Source organism: Ixodes scapularis, unplaced genomic scaffold, assembly GCF_016920785.2.
Source record: "Ixodes scapularis isolate PalLabHiFi unplaced genomic scaffold, ASM1692078v2 PGA_scaffold6__148_contigs__length_123643588, whole genome shotgun sequence".
Classification (NCBI taxonomy): Eukaryota; Metazoa; Arthropoda; class Arachnida; order Ixodida; family Ixodidae; genus Ixodes; species Ixodes scapularis.
The window spans coordinates 9880928-9907958 of record NW_024609881.1 but is presented as its reverse complement, the minus strand read 5'-3'; the positions used below and the strand labels follow the sequence as shown (position 1 = coordinate 9907958).

Below are 27031 nucleotides of genomic sequence, written 5' to 3'. Positions count from 1 at the left end.
GCAAGTAAAGTTTCCCCGCTAAATTTAGCGGGAAACTTGTTGCTGAATTTTCCCGATAAATTTAGTGGAAAGATTTCCGCGTTAAATTTAGCAGTGAAATTTTCGATAATTTTTTTTGCTAAACTTAGCTGCAAATTTTTTTCTAAATTTCCCGCTAGATTTAGCGGCAATTTTTCCCCACTAAATGTAGCGAGGAAATGTTTGCTGCATTTAACCGGAAATTTGGCATACATTTTCCGCTAAATGGGAGGGGAGCAGAAGAAGAGGAGGGGCATACCCTCCCCTCTGTACCCTCCCCATCCTCCTCCTCAAGAGCTGCATTCTAGTTCTTCATTGTAGAGAATTATAAATGATCTCATTTTTTTCGATCACACGTAAATTTATACAAAACCAGTGGTACAAGAAAAAAAAACAACCTCAAAACAAAAGCATTTATCGCACATTCGTGACTGCATCTCATTGCAATGCTCCTGCTACTAGGTTTCCTCGACGCCACTTCCTTCTGGTCCGCTTCGACATTGTTTCTTCACAAGAACGTGCATCCTTGTTCGCAGAGACAATGTCACAACCTTTTGTGTACTTTGTGGCATGTGGGAAAGGCATTAGCAGTAAACGAGCTCAATTTACTGTTTGTTTTAGAGCTGGGAGACTCACTTCGTTGCTCAGAAGGTCGGATTCATTTTTCCTGAAATACGATAACTTAGTTCCGTGTTTGTCTTGTCTCATGCTCTAATTAGGTGTTCTTCATTGGCGAGTCCAAAAGAGAAAAAAGTTGTGCGATCCAGAGCTTTACAATGACTTACCTCGCAAACTCTCCGTCGGAGGCTGTCAAAACTTTTCCGACTGATCCGGTGTAGCCATTGTCTTCGTTGCTGAAGATTTTCTTTTCTCGTCGGAACGGCAAAATGCATCTTCTTTTTCGCAATGCTGTTTGTACAATGCACAGCGCAGCATGATGGCACCGCATTGCCGCAAAAATCGTAATAAAAAAAAAAAAAAACTTTTGGTTTGGTTGTAAGCAATGGAGCCACCGCCACGCCTCGCACAAAGATGGCGCCGGTTTCTAGCAGACCACCGAATCGCGCGGGATGATGGGAAAACAACGGTCACGTGTCGTTCCCAATCCAACTGAAGCGAGGGGAAAGAGAACTTTTGAGAGAGAAAGGGCATGGGCGAGGAAAAATTTCTTCTCCCCATTTCAGACAATGGTCTGCCCTACCTTTCCGTATAGAGGGGCTTTACTTTATCTGTATGAACCAGATCAAAGCGCCACCATGCCGCGTGGAAGTGACGTAAGGACGCCAGCACCGGTTGCTAATATACTGCCGCGTGGTGCCCGTTTTCATCTCTTATGTGTCCCCTGCTTAAGTGTCAATGAATACACACTCGGCCATGAATTTGCCTTGTTTACAGCGTCCTTTGAATCGTTGCTCAATGTGCGATTATTTTTGCATTGTGTAAATAATTTACTAGCATATCTCTATCGCAGCAATATTTTTATTTTTATGTTGTTTGTCTCGAACAAAATCTGTAGATAATAAGTATGTAATCAGACTTCTGTTTCACTGTTCCTCAGGAATAAAGGTTGACAGTCAAGGCTTCCGCTGTGTTGTCTTTCTTTTCCATTGCATATCTTCGCTGAAGCAAATGCGCTGCGGGCAGAGCAGCTCTTTAGAATGTTCCCACTCCGCCATCCTGCCTGATGCCGGGATCCCACTGTAGCAGTTTTTTTGCCAAGAAATTGACTACCAAGTGGAAGTCCCTACCGCGGCACATAAGAGAGTGGCGGCTTCTGGCGTCGGTTCTGACCGTAGCCCAATTCTTGCCCTCCAGCTGGTTTACGTACGTAGGAGGTGACATCATGTTTTTTGTGCTGTTTAATGCATGTGATGGCATTGCGCTGCATTCCGAAATGGTATATGAAAAAGAGACGTCGGAGACTGGAGGAACTTGAAACAGATTTTATTGGGCTGTAAACATTTCTGATATCTTCTGAATAATTTTATGCTAACAACTCATAACGAAGGCTTAATTGAAATTAATACTGTAAACGACTTAATTTTCACGGGCTCAAATGTTTGCGAATCGAGCCAAAGCTTGAAACTTGAAATTATTTGCGGGTTCTAATTTTCGCAAATCGAGTGTAGCTTCCGTAGCATTCACATATTGCCCGAGTTTTTCACGGGATGTATTTTTCGCAAATTGTAGGAGATTCGCAAAATTCGCGAAAATTAGGTCCTCGCGAAAATTTAGTCGTTTGCAGTATTTATTGATAGCTCAGGATTTACTAAAACTATCTGAAAACTAAATCCACTTAAAATCACCACTGAAATACATCAGTATACTACATTTCAGCACGATAAATGAAAAATAAAAAAGTTAAAGACCCTCATTCCCCTTAAACACTGTTTTCAATAATGGGGGATCTGACTGGTATTATGAAAAAGGCTTGGGGGCATTGCTTGCACTTAAATGATTTTTCACCTGTATGTGTTCGATTATGGCTTTGCAGGGACGAATTTAGAGAAAGGGCTATGCGACACCGCTTGCACTTAAATGGCTTTTCACCAGAGTATTCGATTATGGCTTTGCAGAGAATTGTGAGAAGACTTGGGGGCACTGCTTGCACTTAAATGGCTTCTCACCAGTGTTTCCTTTTATTATGCTGCATCAGATAGGAATTGTGAGAAAATGCTTGGGGGCACTGCTCACACTTAAATGGCTTTTCACCAGTGTGTATATGATTATGTCTTTGCAGGGAAGATTTGTGAGAAAAGGTTAGGGGGCACTGCTTGCACTTAAATGGCCTTTCACCAGTGTGCATTCGATTATGCTCTGTTAGATGGGAATTTCTAGCAAATGATTTGAAGCACTGCTTGCACTTAAATGGCTTTTCACCTCTGTGCGTTCGGTTGTGGTAGATCAGTTTGCTACTCTCAGCAAAGGTTAAAGGGCACCGCTTGCACTTAAATAACATTTCACCTGTGTGCATTTGACTATGTCTTCGCAGAGAATAATCGTGAGAAAAGGCTTGGAGGCACTGCTTGCACTTAAATGGCTTTTCGTGCATTTCATTATGTCTTTGCAGAGAAGAATCATGAGAAAAGGCTTGGGGGCACTGCTTGCACTTAAATGGCTTTTCGCCTGTGTGCGTTCGATTATGTCTTCGCAAAGAAGAATCGTGAGAAAAGGCTAGGGGGCACAGCTTGCACTTAAATGGCTTTTCACCTGTGTGCATCTGACTATGGCTTTGCAGAGAATTGCGAGAAAAGGCTTGGGGGCATTGCTCGCACTTAAATGGCTTTTCACCTGTGTGTTTTCGATTATGTCTTTGCAAAGAAGAATTGGAAGAAAAGGCTTGGGGGCACTGCGTGCACTTAAATGGCTTTTCACCAGTGTGCTTTCGATTATGCTCAGTCAGTTGGGAATTTCGAGCAAAGGCTTTGAAGCACTGCTTGCACTCAAATGGCTTTTCACCTGTGTGCGTTCGATTATGTCTTCGCAGAGCATAATTGTGAGAAAAGGTGTGGGGGCACTGCTCGCACTTAAATGGCTTTTCACCTGTGTGCATTCGATTATGTCTTCGCAAAGAAGAATCGTGAGAAAAGGCTTGGGGGCACTGCTTGCACTTAAATGGCTTTTCACCTGTGTGCATCTGACTATGGCTTTGCGGAGAATTGCAAGAAAAGGCTTGGGGGCATTGCTTGCACTTAAATGGCTTTTCACCTGTGTGTGTTCGATTATGTTTTTGCAGAGAAGAACTGTAAGAAAAGGCTTGGGGGCACTGCGTGCACTTAAATGGCTTTTCACCAGTGTGCTTTCGATTATGCTCAGTCAGTTGGGAATTTCGAGCAAAGGCTTTGAAGCACTGCTTGCACTCAAATGGCTTTTCACCTTTGTGTGTTTGGTTGTGGTAGATCAGTTTGCTACTCTCAGCAAATGTTAAGGCGCACCGCTTGCACTTAAATAAATTATCACCTGTGTGCGTTCGATTATGTCTTTGCAGAGAAGAATTGTAAGAAAAGGCTTGGGGGCACTGCATGCACTTAAATGGCTTTTCCCCAGTGTGCTTTCGATTATGCTCTGTCAGTTGGGAATTTCGAGCAAAGGCTTTAAAGCACTGATTGCACTTAAATAACTTTTCCCCTGTGTGCATTTGGTTATGGTAGATCAGTTTGCTACTCTTAGCAAAGGTTTTGGGGCACTGCTTGCACTTGAATGGCTTCTCAGCAGTGTGCAAATGAATATGGTAGTTTAGAAGGGAATCGCAAGCAAACTCTTTGGGGCAAAGCTTGCACTTAAATGGCTTTTCACTTGTGTGTGCTTGATTGTGGTAGATCAGACTTCTACTCTGAGTAAAGGTTTTGGGGCATTGCATGCATTTAAATGGCTTTTCACCAGTGTGTGTTCGATTATGATGGGTCAGAAGGGAATTATAAGCAAATGTTTGGGGGCAAAGCTTGCACTTGTATGGCTTTTCACTCTTGTGCTTTCGAGTGTTGCAGAGCACTTGGAACTCAGAGCCAGGCATGAGAGGATGCTGACACTTGGATTGTTCATCACCATGGGCAGAAAGGTGGCTCACAATTTCACGCTGATCTCTGGTGACATAGGTGCAGGAACAGCATCCAAACCAGATGTCTTCAGTGACTTTCAGTGGGTAGCTGGTTTCCCCTATCAATGTGGCTCCATCACCTACAAGAAAATATCATATGTATTGACACACAAGGAAAGCCCAACCAAGATAGCCAGTTAGTCTGGAAAAGAGTAGTCATTCATGCAGTTTTGCCACAGCTGTAGTATAATATTTTGCTGTGTTTTGGAATTCGGTTCACAGAAGCAGTCAAATGCAACTGGCACCATTAAGGAGAGCCTTCAGTTTAAAAAAAATAAAAATCGTAGGAAACAATTTGTATTTTTTATTTCTAAATTACACTTTACTAATCTTGCTTTGGGAAGTATTCCGGTACCAGAATTTTTTTTTGTCACAAGTGTAGTCTTGAAAAGTGAAAACCTGGATCTGAATACTAATTGGAGGCTGAATACCTCATTATTCAGAGAGCTCAACAAAAACAATATTTCTGGAGACTGTCAGATATGACTTTTTCTAATTGGCCAATGACTGATTATGGCAGGTCAGATAGAAAATCTTCCTTCAAGTATTTCAACATGTGATGCAGTCATATCTCGCTGATATGGACACTCCACTGTAGACAAAATTTGGGGGACCAATCCCTCCTCAGGCAACCCTGCCTTGTGAATATTAAAACCTGCAGTCCAGACTATGAACAGTTAGCTTTGGGAACAAACTGTGTCAATACATGCAGGTTTGTCACATTTTTACAATCACAAGAGGAACCACTAATAAAAAAAAAAGAAAAGAGCCTAGTAAAGACCTTGAGTTACAGAGTTCACCGAGAGTCACTACTTTCAGCTGTTGATTGCGTGTCCTCCGAAAGGCATGGCCTTCGCATTGAACAATAATTTTATTTATCAGGGCTTCCCAGTCAACTGCCTAACCTGTTCTTCTCTCCTTATGTTAAGATGGTCTTTAGGTTCATGATATGTGGCCGCTTTTCTAGCTTGTCTTTCCTCTTCAGTCTATGCACATTCACGGGCAGCCACGTTTTGGTCGATAGACGGTCCGGTAACTGTGGGCACAGCTTGGCAAGGCAATATTTCCCAAGGAAGTACTTAGCTGGCTCAGGCCAGTACAAGTCTTAAAAAACACAGGCAAAAAAAATCTTTTTAAGCAGCCTGGACGATAAAAGGATGCTTTAAAACGGATTTACCACAAGAAAAAAAAATTTAAAGTTGCATTTACGCCACGAAATAAATTTGCAGTTGGCACCCCCAGGAGCCCGCGGAAAAGTCGCCACTATGGTAACATGGTGCTTCCTATGGTCTCTAAAATTTACTTATTAATTTTCGTTTGAAGTGCAACAAAAGAATGAAGATTAATAGGTAACTTTCAGAGCCCAAAGGAAACTCCCGAGAGCGCATCACCACGTGATAGACCTGTGTGCCGCTCAGAAATTGACGGCGGTGGCGCACTGAAGTGTTCCCCTATGGTGGCGGTGGTGGTGTCGTAAAGAAGCACATTCAATCAGTTCAACCGGCAGCGTGCAGCGGTGGCATAGGGGTTCAGGGGACTTCAGCGGCAGTGCTGAATGGCTCCAGCAGTGGCACTGGCGCACAGGTCTACCACATGACCGGTGGCAGCTTTCACGTTTACCAGCCACAAATTTGTATTGCACTGTAAATATAGCTCAAACATTCTTTTTACTGTTATAAATTCCTTTTATGGCATCCTTTCCCATCCAGGCAGTTTTCAAAATTTTTGTTTTTCCTTTGCATGTGTTTTTTGAAGAGGCACTGACACCCCAAAGGTAGTATTTTTTGTTGTAAAACGATGCAAGTTGTAGTCATGGACACAAAAAAATACAATAGAAAACGAAAATTCCCGTACGCGCATGCCTTTTTCATTTTTGTTCTTTCCCTCTTCTCACCTTCCCGCTTCTTTTTATTTGCGACGTTAAAAATGATGAAATTTAGAAGCTTTCTAAGCGACATTTCTATAATATTTATAACGGCCTTCGTAAATCACGTTTATTTAACTCAATTGCGAATGCACTACGACTCTTTTTTTTAAATACCGAAAGTCGGAGATTGGAGTGATGTCACCTCCTGGCTTTTTATCAGTGCCTCCTCTAGGGTAATGCCTGTCAGATACCGCTCTTGCCCAGCAGGGCCGGGCTGTCTGGCTCTTCGCCTGCAACACCAGGCGGTGCACGCATCCCATCCCAACGATTTACGCCAGAGGAGCACACAAAGCCTCTCAAAGCTTATCATGCTCTTCCGTGAGGTGTCTTCAAAATAACACATCAGATGCAGGGAGTGAATCGGGAATAAAACTTACTGTAGGTGAGGGAAGCAAAAATGATAAGTTAAGAAGCAATATAAAGAAACTGTGATCAATATTTTGCTTGTAATACTGTGAAAAAACAACACTCGCACAGTAGTTTTATTTTACTGCTGCAGTTACTTAACTAAAATTAATTTAATAGCACAAATGTTTTTGCTCAAAATAGAAGATGGTATTGTTAATTAATGCAAACTATTACAGCGGAGCTGTTAAGGGCTAGGTTCCCCAGGATTGTGTCCGTGTATGTCGACACAAACCTATCTCGACAGCTACCGCCATCAATAAGCGACAGTGGCAAGCACACAACCAGTATGGTATCCGCCGTCGCTCGTAGATGGCGGCAACCTTTCCAGCTATAATAGAAGAATGGATAGTTGGGCGCGTTGGTGGAAATTCATCGTAGAAAACAGTGCGAAAAACAGACCGACGAAGAAGAAGCATGAGTAACGAACGCAGCGCTCGTCACGTTTGTTTCTTCGCCCTCGTGTTTTGCGCGCTGTTTCCTACGCTCTTATCAGTTTCGGTTTGGACTCGTGATGGGTCGGCCGTGCGCTCTTTTGCGGAAAGGAGACAGGCTGCGGAAGGAGCGGCGACGTATGCAGCAGCACGAATGGGTCTGCAACTGCCGCAAAGCCGCTGTCGCCTTTACTTCCACTGCGTCCAGTGCTTCAGATTGCATTGCCAAAGAGCACATCGCTCGCCTGGAAAGCCGCTGCCGAGAAGAGAACCAGCGATGTAAAGGGCACCGGCGGGCCAACGCCACGGACGACGATTGTGCCACGGAGGCGAAGTGCAAGCGCGAGGCCCGGCGACGACTGCACTCCACGCCGGCTGAACAGTTCCCGGGTGTGACGGCGAGGTTCCGGAGGCAGTTCGTGAAGAATCCGTTTGGCGTCACGTGCGCCGTGTGCGGCCAACTCTGGTTCGCCGGAGGCGTATCCACGATTGGCGGCGTCGGGCGAGAAGAGGGAATCGGGCACGTGCGCGTTGCAACAGTGTATCGAGTACAGCTTCGCTGGTCTTCCTTCTACATAAGAGTGGAAAGGCTGAACGTTTTTTATTTAGAGCTATTTACAAGAAATGTATAAGCTGGCAGCTTTTAGTTGTTCGCTGCCCATTATCCATCCTCATTCTTTTCTTTCTCACTTTTTTTTTTGCAACGAATTCCCCCCAAAGTGAGAGCATCAATTTTTTTATGAAATCTGTAGGGGGTACAAAACCTGTATAGGTCTTTTCAGCGTTAAGCCTCCCGGCATTTTGAGTAGACATGATCGCACCTTTCCGTCTCTTCCTGGAAACACCTGTATCCTAGCGATACTCCAGTGTTGTCGAGGCCGGAAGCTGTCCCTAAGAACCAATTCACCTTTTTCAAGGGTTTTTTCCCGACGCTCCTTTTGGCCTTGCGCGTTCCAAAGCTCCGCCAAGTATTCCCTACTCCATCGATGCCAGTTGTTTCTGTTGTCCGTTGTTGGTGAGTCCAGAGCTTGCCGAGTTCGGTGTAAACACCGTCAACTTGTCTCTTCTCCATGCGTGGCAGCATGGTCAGTCGTCTGCCCATCAAAAAAAAAGAGGGACAAAGTGGCTCTGGTTTTTCGGGGTCATCGTAAACGTGTGTCAGCGGTCTCGAGTTCAACACCGCCCCAATTTCGGTCAGTGTTGTTTTGTGATTCGTTGAAATTCAAAAATCTGGCACCAATTGCTTTTTTCAATGAGAGTTTCGTTCATCCGATGAGGCGCTTGTAAAATCCGCCCCACCATGGGATAAACTTCCAGACGATTCGTGCGTTGGAAAAGTAATCAGAGCCTCAGGATCACGATAGCGCTTGAAAGTTAAAGATTTCTGTTAGCTTTCTTTAACGATAAGGCATTATCGCTATAAATGACACTAGGAATTCCTTTTCGTGAGATGAAGTGCCTAAGTGCCATCAAAAATAAGTCAGTTGTCATGTCTCGAATGAGCCCTAAGTGGATCGCGCTGGTGACGGTGCATGTGAATGAAGTCAAAAAGGTTTTGTGAAGTCTGTGTTCTTCCTTTACCAGCAGCAGCCCTGCAAAATCAACCCCACTGACCTCGAATGGTAGAGCTTGTGTCAACTCGGTCTCCATTGGAAGCGGAGCTGTCACTTCTGTCGACGGGCAGGCATTGAAGCGTAGGCATGTTATGCATTCCTTTATTTTCCTTTTTACCAGCTGTCGTGCTCGTACCACCCAGTAGCTTTCTCCGAGTTGTACCAATGTATCTCGTACTCCTCTGTGTATTACTAGGCAGTGAGACTGTCGGTCAAGCATTTCTCTCAAGCAATGTCTACTGGTCAGTACGCTCGGGTGTCGTTCAGTGTACGGATTGTCACTATGTTGAAGCCTCCCGGTGACACGGAGAAGGCTACCGTCGTCGACATGCACAGAAATGTTTTGCAGAGGCGAGTCCAAAGGGATGCGTTCACCTTTTTTAGTACACTCGATTTGACAGTGAAGGTCCTCTTGCTGCGCGTGTCGTAACCAGTACTTTTTGGCCTAATCAAGCTCAGTGGCAGTTAGTTTACCGGTGTTACTGTACAGATGCCTTAGCTTGTTGACATAGCATATAATCCATGCTGTCACCAGAAAGAGATGTGGTGATCGCTGTAGTGTTCAATGTTCCACACTGCACGAATCGCAGTGTTACTCGCTGCTTGAAGGACTGTAGTTATTTTCTCCAATGCTCTTGGTTGAGAGTCACCTAATAGTAGGGGGTGTGGCCAGAAGTTCTCATGCATTTTGATCCACAAAGTTCCTTCCCCCCAGAAAGAACTGTCAACCAGCTGATTAGCACTGATCCCTCTTGTCATGAGATCTGCAGGATTTTCCACTCCGGGGCAGTGTCCCCAGAAGAGATGTCTGTGAGGCATTGAATATTTATAATGTGGTTCTGCACAAATGGCTTCCACTGATATGGAGTGGATTCTTTTTTGATTCTTTTATCCCAAGAACTACTAATGACTGGAACCACCTGCCCACCTCCATCGCCACAATCCCAGACGCTCCTGCATTCAAGTCTGCCATTGAAAACTATTATGTTAACTAATATGTGTTGAATTCTATTTTTTGTACATTTGTTTTTCCCCCACTCCCTTCTGTGTAATGCCGTGTGGCCTTGAAGGTATTGAAATAAATAAATAAATAAATAAATAAATAAATAAATATGGTTCTCCTGTAACCCAATAGAGTGATAGTTGAGTCAGTCCAGAAATGACTTGTCTGGCATTTGCTTTAAACTACTCATGACATAGCTCTGCAGCCTGGCTGCTAACAGACATGCCATCAACTCTAGCCACGCTAGTGTCAGCTGCTTGATTGGAGCAATTCGCGACCTGCTCATCAAGATGGTCGACATAAAAAACCCATTAGCATCTGTGATACATATAGACCACTGCTCCGTATATGCTCGGGCTGGCGTCAGCAAATACGTGCAGGGTGGTTTTCTTCACAAACCCCATCACCCCGGCCAGTCTGCATCCGAATCTTTTGGCAGCTTTTCATCCCATTCTATGTGTCTTTGCCAGAGTTTTTGGAATAGAGCTTTTGCTCTAACAGTGAATTGTGACAACCATACAAGGGGGGTCGTACATAGTACGTGCTGTTGTCTTGAGTACAAATCTCTTTGTACAGTCTAAGCTGATTATGAGAGACCTTGATTTTTACTGACATTTCGGTCTGTTGTAAAAGGAGTATGTTGTATGCAAATATGAAGTTGAGTCAATGGTACATAGAGGAAAACGAACCGAACTTCACAAATTGGTATGCTATATCCAAATGTCTGTTGTAACCAGGTCTGTTATAATGAGCTTAGACTACTCATCCCAGGATCTGGTTGTGTAGTCGTAGATGTGGTGAAAGTCAGGTGATTCGTGTTTGAGTTCCACGTCAATCCTAACACCTTTAGGACACCCCCGTAAGATATCCCAAGTGCATGACTTTGCAACAATCACTCACAAAGCATTTGTCCATGGTCTGGTTATTTGAGGCCCACTTGTGAAGTGTCATGGAAGCAGTTCCGAAGATAGATTTTGGGTCAAGGTAAAGCCTTAGTGCTTCCTCTTCAGTTTCTGCTCCCATCAGAAGGTCATCGACAAACAATCTGCCAGCAGCGTCGCCGAATTTGGGTATTCTTCCACGTTCTTCAGATGATGCTTGAGTATAGCTACGAGCAGGAAGGGGCTGGCTGTTGTTCCAAATGGAACTCTTGTCATGCGCCTAAACTTGCACGCTCAGTCTTGGTTCATTTGCTTCCGGCGTTGTCTGGTACCAGAGGAATTGCAATGCGTCCCGTCATCTTCGTGTATCGCAATCTGCAGGAATGCTTCTTTTATATCTGCCACCAAAGCTATCCTCTAAGTTCTAAAATTGAGCAACAACGCAACGAGGTCAGCGGTCAAGTTAGGTCTGCTTTACATGTTTTGGTTAAGAGACTTCGACTTCTGTCCGTGCAAGGAAGCGTCAAATACAATGCGAAGCCTAGTTGTACTGCTTGACTATCGAATCCCAGCCTGATGTGACATTAGCAGGTCGGCATCCGATCTTCAATTTCGTTCCTCGTTGCCAGTTCTGCCACTCCTTCTGAGCAGTACTGTCTCATGACATTGCCGTATCCGTAAAGCAGGTCTGGTGTTCTTTGAAGATGAATGGCCAGCTGTACTAGACGTTGTTCTGCTATTTCTCTGTTGCTGTCGAGATTTACGTTTGGCTTCCAGGAAAGAGCAACTTCGTATCGTGAACTAACTCGTTTGATGCTCTCTTTGAAGGAGTTGAGCACTCATTGCTCTGTCGAGTTGTTTCCTTCGTCTTCGGTCACTTAAAAAAACTCTAAGTGTTCAAAACCGTTCCAAGCAGTTTGCTCTTTCAGACTCTGCCACGGACATGCTCAGGACAATCGTTTGCGTACAGTGTATGTCTTGAACTGTTGTTCACAAGGGGCCCTGAATACTCCATCGAAATGCTGTTTTTACCGCTTTGACTCTTTCTTTTCTGATGATCTGGTCTTTCCCGTCCCAAGATCCCAGTAATGCTCTGAGCTGATGAGAAGATCAATATCGCCTCGTTGCTCATCGTTAGTTGTGTCGACCATTTTCAATTGCCCAAGTAATTTCTTCACGCTGGGTTCTGGGATCGGTATCTTTGGATCACATATTATGTCTGTTTGAAGAGCCACAAGCTGGTAGATCTTGTCGTCTTGGGCCAAGATGAGCACCCTGTTGAATACTCGTTCGAACTGATGTCCACCGAACACACCGACTGTCAGCGTCTCATGTCCCAAGAGTTAGCCTTTGAGTCGTTCAGAAACATTCTCAGTAACGAACAAACGTTGGCTCCTGCTGTCGAAAAAGGCTCGCATTGTTTTCCCCTGCACACCAGATCGTTCCGGTCTGAAGCAGGACGTTTGGCCTGGCGGCTCCACTTGTGGATTCCAGATTCACTGGAATGCTCGTCGCGTTTTAGTCTACCTTGGGTGACTTGTAGTCCAGATCCTACATCATTGTCGCATGCCTTCTCGAACACTTTGTGCATTGCATGCTACTTTTACACTCATTAGAGCAGTGATAAGGTTTCAGGCCGCGAAAGCATTGTCTTCCCAAACGCAGCATTCTCTTCTTTTCTTCAATCAAAATGTTAGCACGGCAGGCAGCTGTCATATGTTTTTCTTTGTTTGCATGGAAAACAGCTAGAGGATCTCGATTGATGTAGTATCGCTGCTGTGGATTGATGGCATTCTCCATGACTTCGTTTTTTCTCACTGCTCTCCGTTCTTAATTCACGCGGCCGCTGTTTCATGTCCATAACTTATTGGGCAGCTAGGTTCTCGTGGCTCTCGACTTCCACTCTCAAAAAGTCAAGCAGTTGCGAGAATAGTGGCACGATACCTCGTTCAGTGGTGTTTGTTTCTGCTCTTCATTTCTGAGAATCATCAAATCTCATGGATATTCTTCTATTTGAAGTGTCCGATGTCTGTTTGTTCACTATCGTCTATTAAATTCCAGCAGAATTTTTTTCGGCGGTGCACACTGAACCACTGGAAACAGCATAGCACCGAAGGTCCGCTGTTTCAGTCCTAGTGCCTCCAATCCTCGCAGATGGGAGACTACGGTGTCGTAGAGCCTACGAGAACCCCAGACGTCGTTGATGTCTCTCACCGGGTGCAGATCCAAGAGCTTCCGCATGTGTGTCTGGACCACGAAATTCTCGTTGCTGAATCGCTTTTCAACAGAAGCACAGCGTCCTCATAGCACCGTGATGTGAGAAGCAAACCCTTGATGGCCATTGCTGCCTCACCTTTCGCCACAAACCTAAGGTACCCAAAATTGTCCAGCGTTGTTATTTGGTCGTTTGTGTGCATCACTTGTTCGAACTGCTCCCAGAACTCTTGCCATGAGATGTTTTGGTCGTCAAACTAGAGCAGCTCAAGCTTTGGAAGCTTCACTTGCCAAGTGAAGCTTCCAAAGTGCTTTGGTGGTGACAGCGACAGCGGAAGGACGTTCGATAACCGTCTCTGCATTTTTACAGCTGGTGACCCTTAAGGCGTCTTCGGGCAAGGTTCGCCGCGCGGCATTGCTACGCTTCCTGAGCCAAGTTCCGTGGACACAACGGTGTGCCTTCCACCACATATCTACACTGCAATGCCAGGACTGCCATCTACACAGGCTATTCGTAACTGCGGAACTTGCTATCGCTCGCTCCGAGTGGGCGGTGTCTGCGAGTGTTACGATCACTTTGGTGGTGGCAGTGACAGCAGAAGGATGTTCGATAACCGTCTCTGCATTTTTACAGGTTGGTGGTTTACCTTTTTAAGTTCTTAAAAGTCTGGATTTTGCTGTCGCTGTTGCTGCCACAAGTGTCCTCTGTGCACCGTGTTTTGCCTTGTGTATAGCTATTGTAGCGGGGTGCAAAATAACTTTTTATTGTGTTTGGAACTTAGAGTTATGGCAGATTCAAATCCTGGAAACCTGAGTAATGTCGCCAAGGCTATGGGAGAGAAGCCACCCAATAGCATAAAGGAAATCGTCAGTGTTCTAAGCGACCTAGTACTTAAGCTAGATGCATTTGCGACAGACATAAAAAAGATGTCGCGAAGGTGTCAAGTGCGAACACTGAGATCCATGCCGAGCTCGTTGGTATACGAGAATCGATCACATTCCTGAACAAGGATGTTGAGCAAGTCAAGAAGGATGTGGGCTTCCGCCAAGAGTTAACGGAAGTAAAAAAACAAAGTTCTCGGCTACTCCAGGAAAACCAGCAGCTTGGCAGGGAGCTCGGTGAAGCAAAGAGAGAAATAGTAGAACTGAAACAATACAGTAGGAATATGAATGTCGAAATCAAAGGGCTTCCAGTTGTGACAAACGAGGACCTGACAGCATCTGTGAGGGCAACTGCTACATGTCTTGGAACCGAGGTATCTGAGAGTGACATCGACGTTGTACATTGGGTACAGTCGAGGGACAAAAAGAAACCCAATGTTGTGGTAACGTTCGCCTCTCGTGGGGTGCGTGACAGGCGGCTATCAGCGTCTAAGACGAGGTTAAACACCACCCACCTTGGATTTCAGGCTAATGATCCACTTTATATAAATGAAGATCTTTGTGTCGAAAACAAGGTATTATTAAACAAAGCTCGCCAGGCAAAGCGAGAGAAAAACAGGAAATATGTTTGGGTGTCACAGGGCAAGGTCCAGAGAACTCGCCTGCCTTGCAGATCACATGTGAGGGGGATTTGATCAGGGTGGTGTAACTGTTCTGAACCTGACACAAAGACTTGTACTACAATTATCATGTCTTTCACTTTTGAGCATGCTGAACAACTGATACAGAACGAAGATAAGCTTTCGATTTTCCACTGCAACGTACGTAGTTTACGAAAAAATTTTAATTCTTTAGTTGGGCATGTTTCCCAGCATGTGCCTGGTTTTGATGAAATCGCAGTAAAAGAAACTTGGTTAAAAAACAATGAAACCATTGTTATGCATGGCTACAATTTATCATCTCTTTCACGTGATACACATACGAGAGGTGGAGGCGTCGCGTTCTTTGCAAAAGAAAATATTGTTTTCCAGGTTTTATTGCGTGCCACTATTAGTGATGATGTCATTGAAGCACTCTTTATATAGCTTGATTGTGGCGTAATAGTCAGTGTAGTGTATCGACCTCCAAGCTTGTTAGTAAGCTCTTTTTTTGTAAAATTTGAGGCAGTACTTACGGCATTGCCTAATGGACAGAATGATCGTATTGTAGTTGTTGGGGACTTTAATATTGATCTGGCTAGTGATATGCATAATAGCTATACGCTGCTTTTTCAACTTACGCAACTTCATTACTGAACCTGCTCGCATTACTAGCACCTCCAGTACGTTCATTGATCATGCTCTTTGCAATACTGATACGGATGCCCATGCTGGTGTTTACCCAAGCTTAATAGCTGACCACTTGGCCATTTTTCTTGTTTTAGAAAAAGAGATCATTCATAAAAGAAAATCTTGTCGCCCTGAAGAGCACACCAAAATAGATTATGCGCAGCTTTGCAGGGTATTAGAACGGCTAGATATATACTCCACTTATAATCAAAACGTTCACATTGAATACTACAACTCCTTACTAGTCTCAAAAACGCGATAACGTTGAGTGCCATGAAAAAAGACGTCTAATAAATACAATGTACCGGTTTGTCCTTGGATGACAAGCCAAATTTTAGGGGTATTAAAGGAAAAAGATAAATGGTATCACAAATAGACACAACATAGAAATAATAATTATTTTTTAAGCCAGTTTAAACATTTCAGGAACAGATCGGTTTCTATGTTGAGAAAAAGAAAGAAGGAATATTACTCAACTAAAATTAGGCAAGCGGATGGAAACATTAAAATAATTTAGGACACTGTCAATGATGCTATTGGCCTTCGTCCAAATAAACATGTATTACCTGATTTAATCGAACAGAACACGGTAGACACTTTTAATGATTATTTTACTAATATAGGGCCTCTCCTAGCAGCTCAGTTGCCGTATGCACCTGGTCCCCAGCAGTCATTGACACCAATTACAAATAGCTTTGTAAAGCAAGAAATTGAAGTTAATGAAATAATATCAGTAGTTGGGAATCTTGGAATACGTAAAGCCGCAGGCCTAGATACAATTCCTATTAAACTATTAAAAGATAATATTGATATTTTAGGTATTCATCTTTTACACCTGTTTAATCACACGTTAGTGGAATATATCCTAACGAGCTGAAGATAGCTAAAGTTGTACCTATTTTTAAAGATGGAGATTCTTCGACACCGTCCAGCTATAGACCAATTTCAGTTTTAAGTAGAATTAACACAGTTTTTGAAAAAATAATATGCAAACGTATAAAGGACTTTATAACTAAATACTCAATATTTTGCCACAATCAGCACGGATTTAGACCAAATAGATCCACGTCCTCAGCTGTTTTTGTCTTAACTCAACATCTCAACAGAGCTCTCCATGAACGTAAAATGGCCGTTGTATATTTAGATATAAAAAAAGCATTTGACACAATTAATCATAGTATCTTGCTTTATAAACTCCACCAGTATGGCTTTTGGGGGAAATCGTCGGAGTTGTTTAATAGCTAACTCTCTAACCGTAAACAGTGCGTAGTAATAAATAATTTTATCTCTACCCCTCAAAAGGTGTTAACTGGAGTACCACAGGGCTCAGTTCTTGGGCCCATCCTTTTTTTCTCTTTATGTAAATGATTTTCCGTCGATTTTAAAATACTTAGAAGCATTAATGTACGCCGACGATACGGCACTGATTTTTGTTGGGGACACGATAGGCGAATTACAGGGTAAAATCAATGAGGAATTGACTAGAGTACTGACATGGTTCACGAGCAATCAACTTACAATCAACCTAAAGAAATCTAAATATACAGTGTTTCATTCCAAGAGAAGGCGATTAATTACGACGACATAGTTATACAATTAGATAATACGGAATTACAACATGTTACTTGTTATAAATATTTAGGTGTTCTGTTTGATTCTGAGATGCACCGGAAAAGCCAAATTAAGCACATGTGTTCGAAAATTGCATATGGTTGTTATACATTATTAAAAGCATGCGAATGTTTTGATTTATTTATTTTGCGCGTACTCTATTTTGCATTCGTCCACAGTCAGCTGGTTTGTTGTATTGAATCCTGGGGTAATACGCGACATACTTAGATCCGGCAACTCGCTTGCAAAAACGGGCGATACGATTTACAGTCGAACCTCGATATAACGAACTTCAATGTAACGAAATCCTCGATTTAACGAAGTATTTTATTTTTCATAATTTCTTGCCCATAGACCCCATGTATTTTTAGTCCCTATATAACGAAGTCTATTTTGCTGCTATTTCGATATAACGAAGCGCCATTGCCATAGAAGGCAATAAATAAATCAACTCTAAAAAACAACTTCGCAAAAAAATTGTGGTTAAAAAAAAAAATTATGCGCAAATGCGAGCGCTTGATAGGTTACTTCACGGGGACAGGCCTTCCAACGTTCCTAGGCTGCCCGAGGATGCGGCGCCGGTAGCGCCGGCGAGGCATGCGGCAAAGCGGATTCCGCGAGGCTGGCCAGAAAATGCCGAGCAAAACGTTAACACGGCATAACAGCATCACCACTGACATTCGCTGATCATCATAGTCCACTGTACCGCGGGTAGCGCGGGAGCCAACTTCAGCGGGGGAGCGACGTGATGGCGCGACCGCGCGACCGCACGGGCAGTGCCATCTAGGAGAAGACCGAAAAGACCGATTATCGTCTTGCTCGTCTTGCGAGCGTGATGTAAAGCAAAGGCGCAAGCACACTGTGGGCGCAAGGGGGCAAGTAAACTGTGCGGTCAAGAGTGCTGTGTAGGTTGGAAACATTGGCACCACCTAAACTAAACTGCTTTACTTTTTAACCGGGCGGTTCAGTTACGTGCTTGCTGCCATAAGGAAACGTAAAGTTCTTTCTTTGGATGAGAAAGCAAACGTTTTGGACGCCATCCTGAAGAAACTGCCGAGATCACGAGCACTCGGGAAGTGCTCGACGCAATGGACGTACTGAGAAGTTACACGGCGTCGCATGGGCAGCAAGATGCCGTGCAAGCGCTCTGGGCGCTCGAACGCCGTATGACGCCGCCGACGCCGCTGCTACTGTCGGACAAGGCGCAAGCAAAACTCGCGGACTACTTTGCCCCTAAATAAATGTCATTTTTGGTGAGTTTTCATACTCGTAAAATGTTTCGGAATTTTTTTTTTTTTCCATGCTAAAGCCAAATTTCGATTTAGCGAAATTTCAATGTAACGAAGTAAATTGCGAATTTTACCGACTTCGTTACATCGAGGTTCAACTGTATAACATTTTCAAGAAACACTAACCCTAGCAGACCTATTTTCCAATCGCTAAACGTGTTGCCATTCAGTTGTATTTACAAATTAAAAATAGCTCAAACAGTTCGTAAGATCATAGAGTCTAGTGAACCCCTTTCTTTGAATTAATTTCAATCTCCCAGGAAACAAACAAGGGCTGCAGCAAATAATATGTTTAATTTACCGCCATGCCATAATGCATATGATTGCATTTTATGGTGCTCTAGTTTGGAATGAAATACCTATTAACATAAAGTTGGAAAACAACTTTCTGCCCTCCTTAAAAAGATTCTTTCGTGATTATGAAATGCAGTTACGCTAAGTACTTTCTAAAACGCGATTTTTTTTTTTGCTTCTTTTGCACATTGTACGAGTCTATTGTATTCTGCCGCTTTTTGAACCTATATTGTGTTGGACCCCGGACTAGCCTGAACGGCTATGGGTCCAAACAGTTTTTGTGTATTTTGAGAACAAATTTGGAAATAAAGCATTGAATGAATGAATGAATGAAGCAGCCGTTGTCGGGTTTCCGTCGTTATTCATCAGCAAAGAATTAGAATGTTGTGATCCCATTGCTCGGACATTTTCCAATTCTTCTTGAATTTTCGCAACATATGTGACGATCCGATCACTATATTCAATCGTTCGTACGAAGTTTTGTTCTCCTTCTCCGTCCGGTATGAGTGGCTCGGTGACGTTGTCCAACTCGATTAATTGCTCGTGATTCGCGTCAAGCGAGCGCGCGCTCAGGAGGAGGGCGGGTTAGAACGAGTGTGGACACCAGCGAAACGGTTGTCTGTTCTTGAGTCTCCACAGTCTTGATGATAAGATGACAAAGTTCCCTTGGTTTTTCTCGTTGCTCTCGATGTAAGAATCGATTCCGGAAAGAAGTTTGGTCATCTTAGATCGAAGGGTAGTTTGTTTTCCCATGAAGACTTTCCATGGCCTGCGGAGTGCATTGCTTCGGTCATTGTCGAATCCAAGATAGATCCTCGAAGTATCTCTTGAATTAGCTGTAACTCCCGGGTTTTGGCACCAAAGCTTTGTGCAAAAATGAAGATGGTATCCCTAATTAATGAAAACTAATTTATTTACAGCTATTTACAAGAAACATATAAGCTTGCCGATTTCGGTTGTCCACTGGCCATGTTCCATTTTCATTCTTCTCTTTCTCACCTTTCTTTTTCAACAAACATAGTTCCGAAAAGTGGTTATTCCAATCAAATTAGTTGAGCTTCATGAAACAAGACAAGGGTTTTGCATCATACAGTTTTGCCAAGACCGGATTTTTGCCCGTGATATCAGCTGCGTACCTCCATGGTTTCTGCGCAGGGATTTCACAAACTTCATGCAGTGTGCTGCCTGTCGCCTTGTTTGCACAACAAAATGAGGAGTCCTATCTTACAGTCACAGCGCGTTCCACACTGGTTTGCAGTGGTTTCAGAACGTTCGTTCTGTGCTGTCGTACGTTATCCACCTCTTCAGTGCTGTAAGAGAAGTGATGAGCTCAACCGTCACGAAATGCGAGCATTGCCAGGGCATCATGCTCGCGACTGTAGCTGCGGTTTCGCTCACACTTCTGGCGAAATAGTATAAGCATAACGTCTTAAAGGGACCATGAAACTATTCTGAAATCGAATTTCATCCACTGATCGTCGTAAAAGGTGTGAAAAGAAACACAAAAACACAAAAATAGGAAGCCAATAAAAACTTCTTCGCTATAGAACTTTTAAAAGAAAACTGGACTCTTTTGCGCTTTCTTTCCTTCGAAAGCTCTCTGCCTTTTCACTGCGATGCATCCACGGAATCGCAGCACGTCAGCCGAATCCACGTCGCCTAATGGGTAAGAGTCTACCTCACCAGCACCGCGATCATAAACAATAAATAGCCGGCGAATGTTTCCTAAACGTTTTGTTAAATAATATTCTGACCCACATTTTGTAGCATAATTAGAGATGTGACGAAAATTGCCAAATTTGATAATGCTGAGAGCCAAGCGCCATCTATCGTTTGGTAAACGAAGCAACTACTGCACGTGCGCAGTAGGGTCGACAGCGTCGCTCAGTTAATTGGTCGTGACGACCAACAAACGTTTATTTTAGAGCGCAGCTCTTAGGGGCCCGTTCCTGGCTTGAGCGGCGTCGCCGTCGCCGTCGGCGTAACCAAGGTCATCCCAAGGTCACGTGGCCCCCCAAGGTCACCCCAAGGTCACGTGACCCCCCTGAAGTCACGTGACCCCCGAGGTCACGTGACCTGGGGTCATCCGAAGGTCACGTGGCCCCCCAAGGTCATCCCAAGGTCACGTGACCACCCCCAGGGTCACGTGACCCCCGCCGAGGTCACGTGACCTCCTTGATGACGTCATCGTCACTAATGACGTCACCGGCATCCGCATCGTCATCGTCATCATCACTGATGACGTCATCAGTGATGATGACGATGCGGATGCCGGTGAGGTCATCAGTGACGTCAGTGATGACGTCATCAGTAATGATGACGATGACGATGCGGATGCCTGTGACGTCATCAGTGACGTCACTGATCACGTCATCAGTGATGATGGCGATGACGATGCGGATGCCGGTGAGGTCATCAGTGACGTCACTGATGACGTCATCAGTGATGATGACGATGACGATGCGGATGCCGGTGACGTCATCAGTGACGATGTCATCAGGGAGGTCACGTGACCTCGGCGGGGGTCACGTGACCCTGGGGGTGGTCACGTGACCTGGGGTGTCACGTGACCGGGGGGCATCCGCATCGTCATCATCACAGATGACGTCGTCAGTGATGTCACTGATGACGTCACCGACATTCGCATCGTCATCGTCATCATCGCTGATGACGTCATCGGAGTCCACATCGTCATCGTCACTGATGACGTCATCAGTGACGTCACTGATGACGTCATCGGCATCGTCACGTGACCCCCCAAGGTCACGTGACCCCCCCAGGTCACTTCACCCCCCTAGTACCTTTCCCTCCTCCTCCTCAAGAGCTGCGCTCTAATTCGGTGTTACAGGGAGTTGTAACAGGCTTTCACTTTTTTCTATGTGTTCTTCTCGCGCGTCCCGACTTCAAGCAGCAAGAAAAAAGTACTTGAAACAGACCACGACGAACAAGAACGCTGGATCCACAAACACCCGAGAAAAGCGACAACGGCCACGAATCCAGCAACCCCGACCTAGCGAGCTCGGCAGATAGGCCTAGCATGCACTCCGATTCGGGGCAGCGTTGCTTCAACGGTACTTGGCCAAGACCATCTGCCCACGACCGGCTGGCATGCTGAATAGAATATGCCCGCGCGACCCTTGTGGACCCTTCCCATATTATAGTCTGATCGCTGACCTCAATTTTAGATTAAGAGGTCAGGTCAATCTCTTCCCTTTGTTTTCCAAGGCAGTGTTGACGAACACTGTTGTCGAAAAGGGACTCTCGTTGATTCTATCTTCTTGTTTTGTGTGATATAGAGCTTGAATAAACGTCGTATGGATTACCTTCCTAACACGGTATGTACACGTTGTTATTAGTATGCCATTTTTATTCTGACACGACTGCACGTCACTGTCAAGCTATAACAGTTCGTGGGAGCTACGTGCAATGCCGGTCCAACCTTCCTTTGCCAAGCGTCACGTCAGTATCGAGATGCAATCGTAAAAAATCGGTCCCCAAGCGCTTACCAACAGCGCGAATACAGCACTTCCGTCAAATGCGCGCATCCGCTCCAAGTGTGAATAGGTATTTACGTGGCTCTTGCTGACACTGTCGTAGTTCAAACGTATATTTTTTTAACGTCGGCTCGCTCCTGCATCTCCGAGGTCGCGAAAAACGCCACGGCAATTTGTTTCCATCTACATCGCTTTGCAAACGACTGACACGGGCCGCCTTTTTCCAACAATGACCGTTGGGTTGACCTCTGGAGTATTCACCGGAAGGCTTGCCGCACTTCGCAACAGGCATACCAGCGTATGGGACTAGTCCCATGCTGTCGCTGTAGCGCAACATATCTCATTAAATTTCGCTCAGCTGCAATGTGTCCATGGCTATCGCGGCGATGAGAGGCGCCGGTTCAGAAAATGCATCGGTGACATCAGCGCCATCAGAGCAGTAAAACCTACTTGTGCACCCCCAACTCGCTTCCGCTAACGCTCCCATTCTCCTACAGCCGAGAAAACTTCCGGCTCCTGTGCCAGGGTATGTTACGACCGTCAAAATTACGCTGCAACTTGTTTTGCGGTCAGTTGGGGAGAAAAAAAAAGTCGATATTTCATTGATTTTTTGTGTAGAAGTTAATAAACTGAGATCAAAACAGATGCCTGTTCGGCATTCAGTGAATGTTGAAGGTTTAATGTAAAAGTTATCCGGCAAAAGTAAAAAGGTGATTTCATTTCATTCATTTCACGCCACAAATGCGGGTGCATAGCAGGCATTTCATGCTTTCGTAGCTTCTTCGCTCATATTTATGACTAAAAGGAGCAGGTATAGCAAACGTGCATCACGCAACAGTGATGCCCGTTGCGTGCTCTCCAGTGCAACTCTCATTCATGTCGGAACTAACGGCAGTGGGGATTGAGCCTAGCATCCCTAGGTTTTGCGGCGTGCGCATTCGCTGCCCCTGTTCTACCAGCTGGCCAACACACCCGGTTGCAGGCCCCCCATACTCCGTTCACCCTTAAGCTGAGACTAACCACTCCACCTTCAACGCGAGCTTTCTGCCCTTGCTAACACAAATGTGAATGCGCATGCAAGCGCAACCAAAGCTCTGTGGAAGCCACCGAGCTCACGCTAAAGGCAGAGGTTCTAGTCTCAGCTTAAGGGCAAATGGATTATACTGCTTTGCATGCAGTATACAATTAATATTCATCCTTACTTATATATCCTCCGTGTAACACTCAAGCCCATGCTCTTTTATAAATTTTCGTCCAAACAAACAACGATCTCGCCCCATGGCTCCACGTAGCCAGCACGACCAGCTGGGCCTGCACGGCGTTGATGGCATCCACGGAAAGCAGTAAGACACGTGCGCACCTAGCGGCAAGGCGCATTGAGCGAGAGAGAAGGTTGAGAGAGGGCATGAACGTGGTCTTCAGACTCCCTTGCTAGGCATTACCCTATAGAGGAGGTGCCACTTTTTACCCTCCCAAGGAAAACATGACGGCACTCGGCACATGTATTACTGAGGATGATCGGTGAGTCAAAGAATCGGACGAAGTTCTCTTTCTAGGTGCCCGACGACGTACGACTTCGAAGAGGAAATTGACAAATGCTCAAAACTGGGTTTAATGACTGTTTACCGTAACTTCAGTTGCGACTCCGCCGGGGCAGCCTTTCAAGCAGAACCAGCGCTACGTGGCCCCTCACGTCGCACACAAAAGTCCACTGCGCGTTCTCTTCGACCTGACACCACTTCAAAGAATTTGAGATCGCTGAAAGGACCCTAAAAAAACTTTGAACTCAAAAGTAAAGTGTCGTCTGCTCAGAGCGATGGGAGGCAGGCGCGGGCATGGAAAAGGGAGTTTGATATCGGATGCGGGCGAACACAACAATTCGGAGGCGTAAAAGAAACTCGAGTTGCAGGACGACTTTTGTTGTCACTGCGCTGGTGCGGATCGCGCGGGAACTTCAAATTCGACTTTGGGGAATTGATTTTTTACTTAACAAATGCTTAGTTCCCAACTTCTGACTTTCAACGGTAATGTCCAGGCATCGTGTTAATTGTTTCAGATAATAATAAAAAATACTTTTTTCCTGTCAGTTCCCCTTTAAGAAGAAAGATACAGGGCAGCAAAAACACATACAGGGCTAGATTTAAAGATGCAGGTAAAATGTGTCCTATATGTAAAGAGGAGGGAAACATTTGAACTTGTCATTCTAAAATGTAAGGAGCTGAGTGCTGCCCTGCCCAAAGGGGTGACAGAAACACCGGGTGCCCCGAGTTTCGCTCCAGAAGATGGAAGTGTGACGGTCTTGAACAAACACCAGTTAAAGGCCGACTTACGAAACCATTTTCCGCAGGGTAGGAAAGTGCTCCCCAACGACCTTCGCTCCCTCCCCTCTCGCACTCCTTCGTCCTCCTCCCCTGAAAAAGGTGGGTCCGGAAGCTAGTCTCCGTGGAAAGGAGAAGGGGTTTCCTCCTTTCTGGGTGGCAAGGAGGAAACCTCTTCTCCCGCGGAAAATGGTTTTGTAGGTCGGCCTTTAAGGAACACACACTTAAAAAAAAAAAAGAGTAAATTTTTCAAACGTGCCAGGAGAGGTCTTTTACGGCGTGCAATAAAGTGTATCTTCATGAAGCAGGAAATGAGACATAGCATGAAACTATTGGTACCATCCACTTGGTTCTATTGTTCGTGCACGTCGTCATGCACGACGACATGTGTCTGCATGGTATGTCCCAGGAGCTCCGCATGATCCGCAGCAAGTTGGACGCAAATCTTGTTTCCTTATCTTATCACCAGGTCTCTAGAATCTTGAACAGCCTTTTCAAGTGTGCATCTGAGACATATCCACATGAATATCAATCATGAAATTGCCATGGTAGGCAGATGTTGCAATCATGACACCTTAGAATATAAAGTGCCAAAAAAAAAAACGACAGGACAAAGAGGAGAGTAAACAAGACAAGGCACACGCAACTGAAGTTTATTTATGAAAAAAACACATAATACTGTAAACGATTTAGGTCAGAGCTGAAGTTTTTGAATAATTTGCGGGTCCCAATTTTCGCGAAGGCCGTGGGATCTCAAGATAGATTCCAATGTGTTTACATTTTACCGGAATTGTTCGCGGGACCTATTTTTCGTGAATTGAGGGCAATTTGCGAAAATTAGGTCCTCGCAAAAATTAAGTCGTTTACAGTATATAGGCCGTTAAAAACGCCTATTCATCACATCAATCGCTAAGACCCCTTGATAAATTCACTCTTTCCCTGAGAGGGCAAGGGAAGGTTCACTAACGCGTCTCCTTTTGCCCTAATCTCAAAAGCCTCGAGCGCTTCTCGGCATATTTTTTCTTTATACTTCGCCAGAACCACATGCAAAACTGGTGAGCACGGGCACCGACTACAATGAACGGCGAGATTACCAGACGGGCTTGCTCACATAGCTGCCGCATGTTCCCGATCATTGACACATCTACCAGTCTGGCCGATGTACACGGAGCCGCAAGTCAGCGGAATCTCCTACACCACTCCGACGGCACACCCAGCATATTTGGTCCGGTGTTTTGTTCTGCAATGCTCCATATCTGGCTGGGGATTATTGATTCTGCGGCACAAGCGTGCCATTTTTTCAAGGGCTGAAAATACTACGGGTACTCTAAACCGCTGTGCAACTTTCTTTAAATTATGGGACATTGCATGCAACTACGGGATAATTACCAATCTTATTTTTGGCTTCTGTCTTGCCCGATTTGTTGCCCTTTTGAATTTTTTTAGCAGTCCTTCCGCAACCTCAGTCAGGCATCTTTGTGGGAAACCTGCCTTCTGCAGGCGCGAAATCTGTAAATTAAAGCTGTCTTGCACAGAATGTTCGCAAGATCGTTTTTGGGCCGCTTCCAAACACGTGCTAGCAATGCCCCTTTTTACTAATTTTGAATGGGCAGACTCGTACGACAGGATGCGTTTCTTAGATCTTGGCTCGTATGCCCGACATATGTGGCTCTCCAGAAAGCGTAGTTTTAGGTCTAGGAACTGTAGTGTCCCTTCCACAGGCTTCTCGTGAGTAAACCTCAGACCTCCAGAACAGCGATCGCTGGATGGCGTCACCCCAGATGCTTGATGTGTTTTCCTCGTATTCTGCACAGCAGTTTTAGAGTACCCGTAGTATTTTCAGCCCCTGAAAAAATGGCGCGCTTGGGCCGCAGAATCAATAATCCCTAGCCAAATATGGAGCATTGCAGAACAGAACACCGAACAAAATATGCTGAGTGTGCCGTCGGAGTGCTGTACGAGATCCCGCTGACTCCGTGTCCATCGGCCAGACTGGTAGATGTGAGTGTGCCGTCGGAGTGCTGTACGAGATCCCGCTGACTCCGTGTCCATCGGCGCCCCGGGACACCTCGCCATTGAGTCCTTTGACTTCCCTCCTTGCTGCGTGTCTGCTAGTTGTTAGACAAAAACAATGTACCGCTCGAGTTATTTTGTCTGCCCTCTCTGAAAGGCGAAGTCGAGCTCGCTCGTAAAGACCTGCACTTCCGAAAGTCGCAGGAAAGGTAAGACAGACGCAGACGATGTTGCGAGCAGACGACGTTGCAAAGGAGCAGACGACGCTCAGATAGGGGGTCGCGATCAGCCAACCAGGGCTCGGCGTTCTGACGTCACCGCTACTTCCTTTTTCATGTGCAGAAGACGAAAATGAGCCCACTTGCGAGGCGTATTGGAGGGTGCAAGCACGGGCGGCACAATTCTATGCATTCTTCAAGGGTAACTCAGGCACATTTTCTTGATTTTAGTGTTAGAACAGTTTTTAGTGAAGGAAGTGTTCGTGAATTACGAGGTATAAGTTTTTCTTTGATGAGTTCTGCAGTTTTGTAGATATCCTATCTTAAAGTTTTTTTCTTGGGGGGTTTATGGCGAAACCAAAACAACCCGCTCGAGCATAATGGCAACCCTTAGGATCAGCTGCATGGCTATCGTGTTACGCAAAGTTTGTATCGCGATACCGCAAAACGTACAACTGGCCTAGTCTAACGAGCAGTTCCAATCAGTCAGGC

At 45.0% G+C, this 27031-nt stretch overlaps 1 protein-coding gene and 1 long non-coding RNA gene across 3 annotated transcripts in view; one reads left to right on the top strand and one right to left on the bottom strand.

The window, feature by feature from the left end:
- Positions 1–1951: 1951 nt before the first annotated feature.
- Positions 1952–27031, bottom strand: part of LOC115308667 (zinc finger protein 845) — a 111136-nt gene continuing 86056 nt past the window's right edge. The window contains exons 5-6 of one of the 2 annotated variants that reach the window (XM_042294698.1): positions 3895–4695; positions 1952–3477 (exon numbers count right to left, since the gene is read on the bottom strand). In XM_042294698.1, coding sequence (XP_042150632.1) covers positions 2642–3477; positions 3895–4695 — 1637 coding nt within the window. In that variant the 3' untranslated portion in view covers positions 1952–2641. Of the gene's footprint in view, positions 4696–27031 lie in introns of both variants that reach the window. The other variant, XM_042294697.1, reaches the window with a different exon arrangement.
- LOC121838432 overlaps positions 10434–27031 on the top strand; it is a 46203-nt gene continuing 29605 nt past the window's right edge. Inside the window, exons 1-3 of the long non-coding RNA XR_006078507.1 lie at positions 10434–10534; positions 13463–13726; positions 14742–14795. This is a non-coding gene — a long non-coding RNA (uncharacterized LOC121838432). The remainder of the gene's footprint in view (positions 10535–13462; positions 13727–14741; positions 14796–27031) is intronic.